We start from the raw sequence: 14,091 nt of genomic DNA, 5'->3' as shown, positions 1-14,091 counted from the left end.
AAAGTATTGATGTTTACAGCCCACCATATTCTAGATTGAGATCCTCTTGATATTCTATTGCTAGTTTGTTCTCTTTAAAAAATACTCATACCGGAACGATTTACAAAAACACTAATTACACTTGCGCTATTATTTTTTTTAAAATTTTGCCAATTTAGAGTTTATTTAAAAATCTTGTATAAAGTCCAATTTTTTGTTTCTTATTAGGTGATATTGAACTTTATAAATAATTTTAGAGAACTCTAAATTGACTAATCATTTCGAAGTGATAGCGTAAACGTGAATAATGCTTTTTCTGATCTTTATAAATGATTTTAGGGAACCCCAAATTGACATCATTTTAAAGAGATAACATAGACGTGAATAATGCCTTTTCTGGGTCATTACATCTACCCCATTTTTTCTTTTCCATTTTTCCGGTTTGTAAACTGTGTTAGGGTTTAAAATATGGGATCATAGGTGATTAGGAAGACCTTAAACATGGAGTAATGCTTGCATTCTTTGTCCTATGCACACATGGCATATCAGTAATTAGATACGCGTGACACTCTCAACTTGTGTTTTTTTTTTTTTTTTTTTGTCTTGTGTGCGCAAGAATAGGACACAAACTAAAGCCTTAAACATGATATTCCTGCTACGTTTTATATGACAAGTTCAATGGTATTGGTGGGATTACATAATGTTAAAGTATTTTATTAAATTATTAAATTTACTTATTTCGACCTGTTTAAGTGGTGATTTAACGCATAACAAAAATATGTTATAGGAGGCTAATTATTTGAGTGTGGTAGGAGAAAATAAGTTGATGGCGAAATTTTGCTTTCTGTGGTAGTTGAATCTGAGACATAATCCAGCAGCACTATAATTGTGGTGAAGAAGATTCAATTAGAATGAGAGGTTGCTCAATGCCCCTCAACTAGGGTCTAGAGAGAAGTAGATCTTTCTTTACATATTCTCAAAGGATTATATTCTTACCAATTCTCGAAGACAAAAGGCAAAGGTACCTTAAATGCACTGGTGGCTGGCTGGTACAGGTTTCAGATTTGGCCTTTACTTTCTTGAGGGCCCATGGCCATGTCTATCTTTAGTTCTTAATATGACTTCCCTATTGGCAAGGGAATCTTGTAGGGTGATAGACTAACAACTTGCTGAAGGCTCAAAATATTATAAGCCCTATAATTCTCTTTATAAATTTACGTGAAAGTTTACGTAGCACTGTCACGTTAATCACAATTAAATTTAATTATTTAGTAGCTGACGTGGTAAGTGTCATATGACATTGTCATATCAGCTACACTCAAATTTAATTGTACGTATAGGGTAAATATTATGTAAACTGTCGCGTTAGTTTGTAAGAGACTTGTAATAAAAGTTGTAGTACCCCTAATAATACTCATGAATGTAGTATTGGAACTAGATAGTTTTAGGAGTTTTAATTGAAGAAAATTTGCATCATTGCCATAGAGGGAAACAGAGAAAAAGTAAGTGATGAGAAAAAAATTGTGGTTGGTTTTTTACGTAGAGTAATGTTACTATTCACACTCATTTATTATTCGCTAATGTTACGTGTTTAAATACAGCTCAGAAAACACGCCACTGGTGATAAGTGGTGCGACAAGTAACATTACTCTTCCATATATGATTGAGATCTATGCCCCAAGACAAGGGGAAACATTGTCTGTCAGATTTTAGTTAAAGAATGATCATACTAGTCTTGGGGTCGTTTTCCTTTTTAAGTTTCAACAATGCAAGGCTGTGGTATTTATTGAGGTTGTTGCCGTCCATGCAGAACCTTGCCTAGTTCTTTGACTAGTCTAAATTTCAAGGATCTCTAGCGAACTTTCCTTAAACTCTGTGTACACATTGCCCCAAATTATGAGAGTGCAAATTTTGGCATTACTCAGATGTTTCCTGCCCAACATGGCATGAATAGAAGTAGGTTCTGGTGGTTAGAAGTAAAAAGAAAATGAAACCTTGAATATAAAGTATATGCTTTCATGTAGTCTGCAGAACATAGAGAAGTTATTTTTCATACGAAAACTTAAGCAAAGGGAGACTGAAAAGCCGTGTGCACGTTAGAAGCACCTAGCTAGGTTAAAGTGTGAGAGACACTCGGACGGGTGCTTCATTGAATGCTTAGGTTGAAAGCATTCAAAATCATTCTGTAGACTGTGGATAGTGATCATAGGGATCATATAAAAAAATTTCAGTCATACCAAAATGTCACTTGTAGGGTTCGAGTCGTATCAAGTCATGTGTATAAGACTATGAGACTCCTCAATCATAACCCGCTAATTTAATGTCGGATTCGAGAATAGTGAAAAAAATTGTCAAAGTCTTAGGCAAGCCCAGCGGAAAACTTGACTTCATTAGGCATAAAAAACTAGGCAAACTATGGCTCTTGAGAACTTCGCCCAGCAAGATAATAGAACTTGGAGTTATTGATCCATTACTACAGGAAAGCCTGCGTATATATATAGTTTGGGCTTAGAAAGCTTGCGTCAAGTCGAAAAACAACTATCTTTTCAGCATTTTGTGGTTAAGTTGATCTCTACTCAGATTGAATAAAACAATGGAGATCAGTTCCACACACAACATATGCAGATTGTTCCCACAGAATCTCAAAAAACAAAGAATATTGAACAGTACGTAAACTATCTCATGCATTCAAGATTTTAATGTTTCATCAAATCCTTAATTAACTAACGATAAAATGAGAACTCAACTAAAATTAAGAAAGTCATTGAAGACAAAACGCTAAGATATCTAACATGCTTAATTGCTCTTATCTAAGCTGGAAGATCATTGAGGATTTGGTGGACGGCTATTGGCTGCAGAGACCCTGGACCCCCATTCAAGCAACTCTTTGCTGGTATCATCCTTGTGCACAATCACTTCTATGAAGCAGAAGCAGTCTTTCTTCTCCCCCGTAGCTGTTTCAATTGCTTCAATAAGCTCCTCTTCGCAATGAACCTGATCATGAGTTAAGAATAATATTGTAAGATTTTGAGTGTGTTTGGCCAATAGTTCGATTTTAAACAAAATCAGAAAGTGTACGTTTTGAAAGAGCAAACTTGTAAGAATTACAAACACAAACTGACCTTTGTTGTCCAGCACTTTCCTTGTCCATTATGGATTGCTTCAACTAACCCAGTGTAGTTCCAATTCTTGATCACGTTGTATGGGCCATCATGTATCTCAACTTCAATGGTGTATCCACCATTGTTTATGAGGAACACGATTGTCTTTTGCCCGCATCGTATCATTGTTGAAACATCTTGTGCAGTCATCTGCGAGCAGAAAAACATCATCAATTTTGTAACCAATCAACAACATCATAGAATCAGCAGTAATTCTCACGACATTGGTCCATTCAAGTTTTGCCTACGGTTAAACAAAATTTCAATACTATTTGTGTTACCAAATGCCAACCTAAGATAAATTTGGGTAATGTTTGGGAATTAACTTATTTCTATGATTTTGTTAGTACTAAACTCCTAATATAATACAACTTACCACATTGGAACAATCAGAAATATGGGTTTTAATAGATTTCTAATGAAAAAACCAAAGCAAAAAGCTTTCAAATTCCTGCTAACCTGGAAGCTGCCATCACCAATGCAAGCGATGACACGCTTATTTGGTACAGCCTGAGCATATCCGAGAGTTGCACCAACAGACCACCCGATCGAACCATATTGCATCTGGAATTCATATCTGCAAACCCAACTTTTGAATTTTTTTCATGTTCCTTAAAATTTGACAAACACAAAAACAAGGTGATAGCTAGATTTCTGGTTGCTTACCCACATCCTTCAGGCAACTTCAGTTTCTGGCAGTTAAACCAGGAATCCCCCGTCTCAGCAATCACAGCAGTGTCGCTTGAGAGCATGTTCTGTATATGCTGAAACAGAATATTAACCCTCAATGGCTCTTTAGGCTCACATTTAAGAGGAACCCCATCGGGGATATATATGCGGTGGTAGTTTTCATAAGCGGTGGTGTTGCGGCTGAGCCTTTTCGCAAGTGCTTGAAGAAAGTCCTTCATTAAGATGCAGCCGAAAGCAGGGCCATTGGCGACTATCACACGATCAGGATGCACAATGATTGCTTTCTCCTTCCTGAGGAGGAGGGAGTAGCCGACAGAGCTGTAGTCGTTAAGGATTGGCCCTGCAAAAAGGTATGCGTCGGCAGATTCCACAATCTCAGCGCAGAAGGCAGTGCTCACTGCACCCCAATAAGTCCCGATGAAGTGAGGGTGATTCTCTGGCACCAGCCCTTTTGCAGATGGCATAACAGAAAGAGCATAGCCAGAAGCATTAGCAAGTTCAACAAATGCGTCACAAGCCTTTGCAACTCGGAGCTTCGGCCCGCCCACCATCACCGGCTTCACTGCCTTGTTCAAGAAGGCCGCTGTCGCCTCTACCGCGGCTTCTAGTCCAATCTTGTTGCTCAATCTGTATCAAGAAATTGCAGAAATACCATCAAAAGATTGATTGGCACTATCACATCAAGAAACAATTCGGGTTGAGATAGGGGGATCGTATTTTTTTTTTTGTCTTACTTTCAAATGCTCAGTTTTTAGTTCATAAAAAACAACCAAAGTATATTTTTTTTAATAAAAAAAATTCTAAAGAACCGAAAAAAACGAAAAAAGAAAAAAAAAAAATTTGCTCCCCTCCCTTAAAATTTCCCGGGTCGTCCGTGTGTACCTGGGAGACAGAGCAAATGGAATGGGCTCCCTGCTGAAAGTTGGATGAGGGATGGCAGGCAAATTGCAACTGATGCTGATATAAACAGGCTTGCTTTCTTTCAAAGCAGTTGATATGGCTGTATCAATCAGTTCGTGGGCATCGTCCAAGTTATTCACTACAGCCTTTATTAACAATCACCATATTGCCAAAACAAAAGGGTAATTAATTTTTTGTCAATTAATCAAGAATTCAAAAAAAAAAAAAAAAAAAAAAAAATCTCAACTTTGACATTCAAATTGCGCGCATAAGTATTGCTCACCTGAAAGCAAGTAACAGGCTTGAAGCATTGAAGTTCTTGGCTGAAATCGGGCAATCCAATGGTATGGTGAAGAATTCTGTTTGTGCCATAATCGTTGGTATTTGGCCCTCCAACAATACAGATAACGGGAAGATTCTCACTGTAAGCCCCAGCAATGGCGTTGAGAACGCTTAGGCCACCCACAGTGAAAGTGACAACGCATGCACCAACCCCACGAGACCTGGCGTAGCCATCAGCAGCATAGCCAGCGTTGAGTTCATTGCAGCACCCGACGTTGTTGAGACCAGGCTCGGCAATGAGGTGGTCGAGAAGCGTAAGGTTGAAGTCCCCGGGCACGGAGAACACGTCGCTGACTCCAATCTGGACGAGCCGGCGGGCGAGGTGGCGGCCGAGCGTGGCGTCAGGGGATGCCATGGCAGGAGCAGGGTGAGAATTTTGGATTGAGGCTGTGCCGTTTTGGGGAGGGCAGCCAACGTCGTTGTTGCAGGGTTTGCACGAGTCTAGCATTCCCATTGTGGTGTCCATAATATTTTGTGAAACGTACAAACAAACACAGAGGGTTAGAGAACAGATTTCAAGAGATGGGATTTTTGATACCTGGTAGACAAGGAAGTGACCATATTTATACGGGCGATTAACGGTTTAACCAGGAAGTATGTATGGGGTTTACTTGAGGAACACGCATACGCCAATTATGGTAGTGGTGTTCAAGGCATTTACAAGGCCGATTTTGATTCTGTGTACATGCTCGCTCTATTTATGTTGCTATATATATATATATATGAGATTTTTTTTTTTTTTTTTTTTTTTTTTTTTTTTTTTTTTTTCACTTTTAGATCATATTCACTAGTAAACCGTGAGATTAATTAGTTTAAGTTAGTTTTGCTCCATATATATATATATATATATATATATATATATATATATATATATAGGATTGAATACCCTAAAAGCGAGAGAATGGGTGGCGATGCCAACCACTAGGCGAGTTAGGCGGTCGCGTAGGGCTCCCAATTTAAAAATATTAATTAAAAAAAATTCTATAAAAAAATTAAAACCCTTATTACCCTCCATATTCTTTAATTAAGGCTTCTAATCATGATAAATAAGTAATTTAAGAAAGACCCCAATTTAATAAGGCTCCCACAATTAATGATAATAAAAAAATTTCCATAAAAAAAAAATCAACACCTAATTGCTGTTTGCATAAAAAAAAAAAAATTTAAAAATTGATATCAATAAATAAGATAATTAAAGAACAATAAAGATATTCTTAAATAAAATACCCTCATTACCCTTCTATGGCTTGCACGACACTCATTTTTTCTTTCTTTTGTGTTTTTGGGCCATTCATTTAAAATAAATACTCAAATTAGATATTACACGGGATCTTAATCATTCATGTCTCATTCTCATTGGCGACTCTTATGGCTTGCACAACACTCACTTTCTCTTTCTTATGTGTTTTTGGACCGTTCATTTAAAACAAACAGTTCAAAGTAAATATTGTATGGGATCTTAATTCTTCATGCGCCTAGAATATAAATTGTTCTACTTAATTTCTTTCATTTAAAGCATATTTACATTTTGTTTTCTATATGTGTCTCCATATTGTTTGCATTGCATAAAAATTTTTTATTTTTATTTTTCTTAGAGTATATCTTTTATATTACTGCTTTTGCACTTTTGACAATAGATTCAAAGGTTGGGAACCATATATTGAGGATTCTACCAATGAAGTCCGACTTCTACTGCATGATGTTTGTTCGACATTTTCTTTTGGCTGATCACAACTATAATTGTTCCTCATTTTTTACAAACGTTTTAGGCTTTTATAAATCTTTTTCTGTTCTCTTTTGTAACAAACATTGACAAACACCCCAAACACAAAGCACTTCTAAGAACATAACAATTTTCACTTTTATATTACATCGTAACACTTTTTCAAGCAAAATACACAAAACAAAACAGAACACTCATCAAAACACACATTCAAAGCCGCCATTTTTTTAAGAGACCATTTAGTGTTCTGGACTCTTTGGAGAGAAAAACACTTGAGAATTTTCAAATGAGACTTTGATATAATAAAAATGTTAGACTTATAACTCTTTACACTTTGCTGGCATGTGTGAAAATGTGATTGAAGGCTATTAATTTTTTTAGTCGCTAATATGATTTCAATCACATGTTAACAAATGTCAACAAATTGTAAAAGAGTTATAGGTGTAATATTACTCTTGAAATAAATATTTGACATCAACTCAATTAAAAAGCTTTAAGAACTTTATGGCTTTTCAGCTCAACAATATTATAATAGCCACATTTTTTTTTTTTACCTATTATCCAACCCATCTTCACCGCTTACTCTAACATGTAGACTCAACATTCATAATTAAAATGTGGGTTTTTTTTTCTAAAATAAAAAAAATAAAACCAAGTACTTTTCATGGCACTATAAAGTGCACCGTTCCTGAGTTCCATACCAAAAGCCAAGCAAGAAAATGGAGTGCAAATAAAGCTATCCTCATCTAGATCTAATTCAATAATTGTTAAAATATTTTTCAAAGTTAATTTGTATATATATCTAGGAAAATGATCCTCTTCATTTCACTTGAAATGAAGATGATCCATTTAGTGCGTTTAGGAAGACCTTCTAAATGCACTAAATGGATCATCTCTATTTCAAGTGAAATGGAGAGGATCCGTTTCCAATATATCTATAGTTTGGAAATGTTTTAAATGGAAGGTGTTTAAAGAACCTTAGAATAAATTTATAAGGTCCAACTCACACAAGCATTTGCTTTCAAGCAATACTTGAATGTATGCAATTATATGTATGTTCTAGTATAGTGTGAAGCAACAGACACACAAGCGCATGTGCGTGATAGTGGGCTGTAGGGTGCTAGTGGTGCCTTGATGGTGCACTTGGCACGAACCATCGAAGCTTGGAGCAACAAATCACAACCATTAATTTTTGGACGGTTATGATTATACGACTTGGCGATTTAAGATGCTTCAATGGTAGATCCAATAGTTGAATTTACTTGACCGTTGGTAAAGTCAACTATGAGATTAAATTGAGTTTGATCTAAATAATTGTTTCTAACAATTAAGATTTAATAGTTATAATTAAATAACCATTAATTATAATCTTAACCTAACTGTCAAGATTAAGTGGCTATTAATATTTGATGGTCAAATTTTAATGATTGTTAGATTAGCAGTTATTTACTGTTAAATGCGAAATTATATGTCTGTTAGTGAACAAACATTTAAACTACTAATTTGACACTATATATATATATATATATATCTTTTCTTCTACCTCTCGCAAAACCTTTTGTAGTTTTGAAAGAGTCTCTCTCTTACTAGAATAGAAACTTTGAGGGTATTTTGATTTGGTTTCGTTTTGTGCAAAACGCAATCAAACTACATAAGATTTTTAGGCTCCATTACATTCTTGGAAAAAGTATTTGATATAACCCGGTGCATACCAATTCGCAAATAATTTCTTAAAGAAAGGCACTCGGTAACACACCTTAGAAACATTTCATTTTCTGTTCTCTATTTCTGTTCTTAACAATAATTAGCTTATAACAATGATACAACAAAGATGGAATCCTTATATATCCTCATGTTATGCAGTTACAACTCATGAAGCCCGGTTGCATTATATATTCTTTAAAACTATCATTATGGGAGTGCTTCACTTCTATTTCTCTCTCTTATAAGAATCAAGGATTCAAGATAAAATGTATATGTACAAATTTCAGTGAAGTGCTAGTTGGGCTCTACAGTGTTCATTTGTCAAAAGGATAACCTAAAGACCTGTGACAAATAATCTAACTGAAAGAGAGAAGTAAGTAGTAACACCTGTGGGGAGGATCTTCATTCTTCTGACCAGCAGGGAACCCCTTTCTTGAGCCCTTAGATGTTAGACATAGTAAATCATACCAACTTCCAGGGAAGATGTAGGAGGCACGTTCAAAAGAGAATTTGGATCTCTGCAGTTCTTGCTCAGAAAAGCATATACTACATTAATAGCAAATTTCTTGAAAATGGAAGATGATTTCTTTGCCTTTGCATAGGAATGCCCAAAAACGTAAGTGACACCGGATTCTTTAGCTGTTAGAATTTGCAGAGACTCAGCCTTAAGAAGAAAACTTTCGACGTGCCTGATATCAGATTTCGTCACTTGAATATCACGCGAAGACCTCACTCTGTCCTCTTCATGATTTGGATTTGTGATGGTGCGCGCTAGAGAATCAAAGACTTCAACATGTGAGTTCCCAAACTCTTCACATAAATCAGTTGTTGCTTTTGATGCACTTTCTTCCTCAGTTTCTACAAATTGTACTAGTCCAGACACCAGTCTGTGCTCTAAATTATAATTTTCTTGTTGCAGATCCTTGTAACCATATCTCAAGATGCACCTGAACATGCCGCACTCCGTTGGGCCTACCCTGCTAATGAGAAGTCGTTCCTCTTCACAAACATAGGGAACTTGGACAGACTTTATGCAAACAAAAACAAGCACCTGATGAAATGCAGGTAAATTAGTCACAAAGTGTCCAAAAACAGCTGGGACCCCAGTTGCCAGATTAGTGTATACAAGTCCAATTCCAGGGACCCGGACCATGCCTAGGCTTGGCCCTAAAGAAACTATTCTATTCATTGAAACCTTGTTCTCCATATCAAACTGGTGTTTCTTCATTGTTCCATAGTTCCATACATACATTATAGCCATAAAGACAGAAGACATTGCAAGTGCAATCCATGCCCCCTCTGGTACCTTGAAAATGCATGCAGAGATGTAGAGCAGTTCCATTGACCCAAAAAACAAAAGAAATGCAATGGCACTAATTATCTTCTGCTTCCATACTATTATCATCACCAGTGCCATCAAGCAAGTTGTCACAAACATTACAGTGGTGACTGCTAGCCCTGTATATTCAGCAAAACAACCAAGTTCATTCATGGACACAAAAGGCCTAAAGATGCATTAGAAATTGGCAGATTTACTCAATTGTTTATGTTGATACCATATGCATGACCCATCATGTTTGTGTCCCTCAGCCCGATTGTCACAGCTAAGGAAAGGCACATTAACAACCAATTGACCTCAGGAATGTATATTTGCCCACATATTTTACTGGATGTATGGACGATTCTAACATGCGGAAAGCAATTCAATGCACAGCACTGGCTTATAATGGAGAAGGTAGCTGATATTACAGCCTGACTTCCTACCACGGCTGCAGAAGTAGCCACTATGAAGACTGGCCAAAATACAGCTTCTGCACAGAAGATAATGGCATTAACACGAGACGGGGAAAGAATGATATATCCCAATTGGCACTTTAATATGTTCTTGCCTGGTATGGATTTGTAGAAGCTTCTTTGAATATCTTCGTGGTGCTTAGAGAGGAATGCGGCCTCACCCATATATGTAAGAAGCAAAGAGGGATATACCAGAAATGTGAAGGCTATCTGGGATTTGAAGACCATGTATTATGACAATAAGTTTGATAATTAGCCAAGGCATTAATGTCCCATGCATGCACAAGAGTTTGGCTTTACCTTAATTGAGAGTGGAGAGAAATGGCCCAAATTAGCAAACATCGCCTCCACACCTGAGACAATTCCCAAGCAAAACCAGTTCCAGTAGCTCTTTCCAGCAACAAATAAATGACAAAAATCCATATTGGATCTGTGAAAGAGTTACCTGTGATTGCAAGAACCACTCCTCCTAATGACACCCATCCTTCGATGCTCGTACTTCTTAGGAACTTGAACATATAAATTGGAGAAAGTGCACGATATATATGAGAATTCCACCGAAATATGTTGTACGCCCCAATGCCAGTAAGACACAGAAGCCATGCTGTGGCAATTGGAGCAAACATGAAAGCAACTCTGTGTGTTCCATGGTGCTGAAGGGAGAAAAGCCCCACTAGAATGATGCATGAGATAATAACAACATAATCTGAAAGAAAAGAGAATCAAATGAAATTAATATGTTGTTAGGGTTTTTAGAGAGAACAGGAAGATAGCAATGTATTTAACTGGACTCACTCTCATGGAGTCCTGTGATCTTCAGTTTAACGCCCGAAACTGCTGAAAGAACTGAAAGGGGACACACATGCAAATCTCGGTAAGAGCATTTGTGGAGAGTAAAGTTGAAATTAAATTGAAGGGCCAGCAGATACTAATATATAAATGTGCACTTTGAACATGTAGGATCCAGACCGAAGGGAAAATGCAGGATCCTTCCTCCCCACCTCTACCCCAACCAAAAGAGTATTACCCATTAGGTATTCATTCATGTTTTACACCACTTTGCCTTTACATTGCCCAATCATCTTCAAACAAGGTTCTTTTTAGTAGGCTTATGAATGATCAAATCTTCACTTTCCCAAATTCATTTTGAACATTTATGCTTTGCAGTTTAAAATCAGTGATAAAACCACTCATGACCGACCCTTATTTTTATGCTTGTAATAAGTGCATAAACTACAAATATCACACATAAATGCAAAGCTCAGTTCTATGACAGCTACATGACATGTTTTAGAAATAAGTATGTGGATAAGAGCTAGATTCCTTAATGTTATACATGAACATATATGTATATTTTCATTTAAAACAAAAGAAAATAATCCTATAAATTTCAATGTTGATACATAATGAAGATATCATGTAATTTATATATAAAGCAACAATAGACTTGTGAAATGAAATGCTAAGAACTATAGCACTGAAATCTGCACCAGATCTATGATACACAACTAAGAAAAATCTGATGCTAGGCATACTTGAATTCATATCTTGTGGACTTGATATCAATAAGGTTGGGTACTAAGAGAAATTCAAATGATGGAGCACATAACAGTCATGATGTAAGCAGCGCTAGAGGCTGACACTAAATCCAGCTACCTGATATTGCAGGAGTAAGTACCCCATCAGCAATAGCCATACCGGTTCCAAGCAGTACAAAAATCAAAAGCCCTTTGTGAAATCTTTGGTGCTTATTGAAGAATGACTTCAGAGAAGAACTCTGCCATGTGTCTGCAGATCCTTCTCTTACATACGCAGACAACTTCTCATCTGCGGCTTGTTGATTGGGCAGAATGCTCAGCCCTGCATGGCGGCAGAGAAGGGAGTACAATGCAAAGGTGCCACCTACATCATAAGTGAAATGTTGGCATTGATAGACTTTCGATTTTGACTAAATCTGCAGTCATTAAGTTTCAAACAATAGTACTTCACATAACTGATTAGAGGTTTACTTTCTGAAGTTTACGTCTACCATACGAAAGGAAATTCTCAGCCACAAGGTCTAAATAAAGCATCAGCAGCACACAGTGCTTCTGTTCAGTGATGAGGAGGCTATTTTATAGTCAGAAGTGTTCAGCTTACTGGCATATGCCATTTGAACAACATCGTATGACCATGCCCAAATTTGTAAGAAGAGAAAACAATAAAAAGAAAAACTAGAGGATTTTAGTAAATCACTTGTTTTTTGTTGTTTGAGACACAACATGTGGGTTCTCCATACATATATGCAGACTTACACCAGATTTGGAGCCAGAAATGACCCCTGCCTAATGCCTACATAATGGTGTCATAACATTTTTCATATCCTTCTCAACTATTGTGGGCATGGGAGGGAAAGTTGAGGGACAAGGAGTAAGTTTGAGTCATGAGTTCAATCATGTTGGCAAACTAAGTAATTAGTTATTGAAAGGAATGACAAAGTTATACCTTCACCATTGTCATCAGCCAACATCACTATGAATACGTATTTAACGAGAGCAATGAGAGTAATTGTCCAGAAGATAAAGGAAAGCACCCCATAAATCTCTTCATCATTCTCATGGAGGCTCAACTTCCCAGAGAAGGTGGTCTTGTAAACATAGAGGGGGGAGATACTGAGGTCGCCATATACCACTCCTAGACTTTGATAAGCCAATGTGAGCACTGTTGTACAGGACACCCTTTTCAAGTTCTGGTTCAAGACACTAAATTTATTAACATATATGTGATGAACTTAGTTGGAAAAAAGAAAAGGAACAGGCATCAGTGGTTGCTTCAAAAAATTTCATGGTGGATCACCATTGTCAGAGATTCACGACCCAACTTTGGCTCAGGACTCGAGCCTGACTCAGATTATATCATTTTTCTTTCTTTCTATTTTGTCTTGTTCAATTTCTTTATAATGGTTGCACTCTTTGAGTACGGTTCGAACATGGTTCAGGCAGCAAGCTGACAGTAAAGGCTCTAAAGCCATTACACACATCCCTTTCCATTGGGATTGAAACTTGAAATGCCTCCAGGGAGGCAGGGTATGAAGCATATATGAAAAAGACATGCACTTATACAAACAATTATGTCCTAAATAATTAAGGAGAATACACTCCTTCTCCTTCCACATGCATCATACATTCATACTATATCTCACCAATTAATCTCTTGTTATAACTCCATTTAATACAGAACCCAATTAACATTCTGAATACAACAATCCCCACTAACCCATGTCATTCTTTTTCAAAGGCACATTATTTATAAACACCATTTTAAAGAACCCCATTAATTCTAATAGACCCAGAAACTCGTTAGGAGAAAAATGACGAGAAAAGACTGAAACTAACATGGAAATATTATAACTGATTATTCTTACCTCTTGAGATATTCCCTGTTCTACAAACTCTTCAGAGGGGTTCATGGCTTTGAGAGACAGGGAGACGGAGAGGAGACTGGGAAGTGGGAAACAAGAAGGCTGGGAATTAGAATATAAAGAGAGAGAGAGAGAGAGAGAGAGAGAGAATGTAGGAAGTGAGCGGCACTAAGTAGTCAAGAAGCAAGTGGTGTGTGTGTCCAAAGAAGTTGCAAAACGCTTTCAATGCTCTTCACCTCTCTTGGAAATTGCACTGCGTATTCAAAGCCATGGAAAATTAGTTCTATTTATTTTTTATTTTTTTTTCTGAACAGAAAATTAGTTAGGAATTTATTAGGCCAAAATCTTGGATTAATTATTACATTGGAGAAAGAAATGCTATATACTATTTTTTTTCA

At 36.8% G+C, this 14,091-nt stretch overlaps 2 protein-coding genes across 3 annotated transcripts; both read right to left on the bottom strand.

The window, feature by feature from the left end:
* Positions 1-2,680: 2,680 nt before the first annotated feature.
* Positions 2,681-5,586, bottom strand: LOC132164315 (pyruvate decarboxylase 2-like). The gene is made up of 6 exons (XM_059574806.2): positions 5,014-5,586; positions 4,713-4,876; positions 3,807-4,457; positions 3,600-3,717; positions 3,102-3,290; positions 2,681-2,973 (listed from the first exon to the last, which is right to left on the bottom strand). The coding sequence occupies exons 1-6, from the start codon at positions 5,536-5,538 to the stop codon at positions 2,803-2,805; spliced, it is 1,818 nt and encodes a 605-aa protein (XP_059430789.2). The 5' UTR covers positions 5,539-5,586; the 3' UTR covers positions 2,681-2,802.
* Positions 5,587-8,539: 2,953 nt separating this feature from the next.
* LOC132163586 (potassium transporter 1) lies at positions 8,540-13,796 on the bottom strand. 2 transcript variants are annotated; one of them, XM_059573928.2, is made up of 10 exons: positions 13,697-13,791; positions 12,778-13,021; positions 11,950-12,195; positions 11,089-11,139; positions 10,739-10,999; positions 10,594-10,646; positions 10,389-10,503; positions 10,056-10,310; positions 9,806-9,957; positions 8,540-9,550 (listed from the first exon to the last, which is right to left on the bottom strand). In XM_059573928.2, exons 1-10 carry the CDS (start codon positions 13,739-13,741, stop codon positions 8,948-8,950), a joined length of 2,025 nt encoding a protein of 674 aa, XP_059429911.2. In that variant the 5' UTR covers positions 13,742-13,791; the 3' UTR covers positions 8,540-8,947. The 2 variants fall into 2 exon arrangements, with proteins under 2 accessions (XP_059429911.2, XP_059429910.2); XM_059573927.2 differs by having other exon boundaries at positions 8,540-9,957; positions 13,697-13,796.
* Positions 13,797-14,091: the final 295 nt, after the last annotated feature.

This window comes from Corylus avellana, chromosome 8 (assembly GCF_965113065.1).
Source record: "Corylus avellana chromosome 8, dhCorAvel1.hap1.2, whole genome shotgun sequence".
Taxonomy (NCBI): Eukaryota; Viridiplantae; Streptophyta; class Magnoliopsida; order Fagales; family Betulaceae; genus Corylus; species Corylus avellana.
This window is presented reverse-complemented; position numbering and strand designations above follow the sequence as displayed.

Coding starts and splice junctions, on each gene's coding strand:
- LOC132163586 (XM_059573927.2), bottom strand. CDS start 13,741: ATGAACCCCTCTGAAGAGTTTGTAGAACAGGGAATATCTCAAGAG. Junction 12,196..12,777: donor GGCTGATGACAATGGTGAAG/GTATAACTTTGT, acceptor CTTATGATGTAG/GTGGCACCTTTGCATTGTAC. Junction 10,311..10,388: donor CTTCTACAAATCCATACCAG/GCAAGAACATAT, acceptor TCTTCTGTGCAG/AAGCTGTATTTTGGCCAGTC.
- LOC132164315 (XM_059574806.2), bottom strand. CDS start 5,538: ATGGACACCACAATGGGAATGCTAGACTCGTGCAAACCCTGCAACAAC. Junction 4,458..4,712: donor CCATTTGCTCTGTCTCCCAG/GTACACACGGAC, acceptor TTCTTGATACAG/ATTGAGCAACAAGATTGGAC. Junction 3,291..3,599: donor TTGGTGATGGCAGCTTCCAG/GTTAGCAGGAAT, acceptor TTCTGCTCGCAG/ATGACTGCACAAGATGTTTC.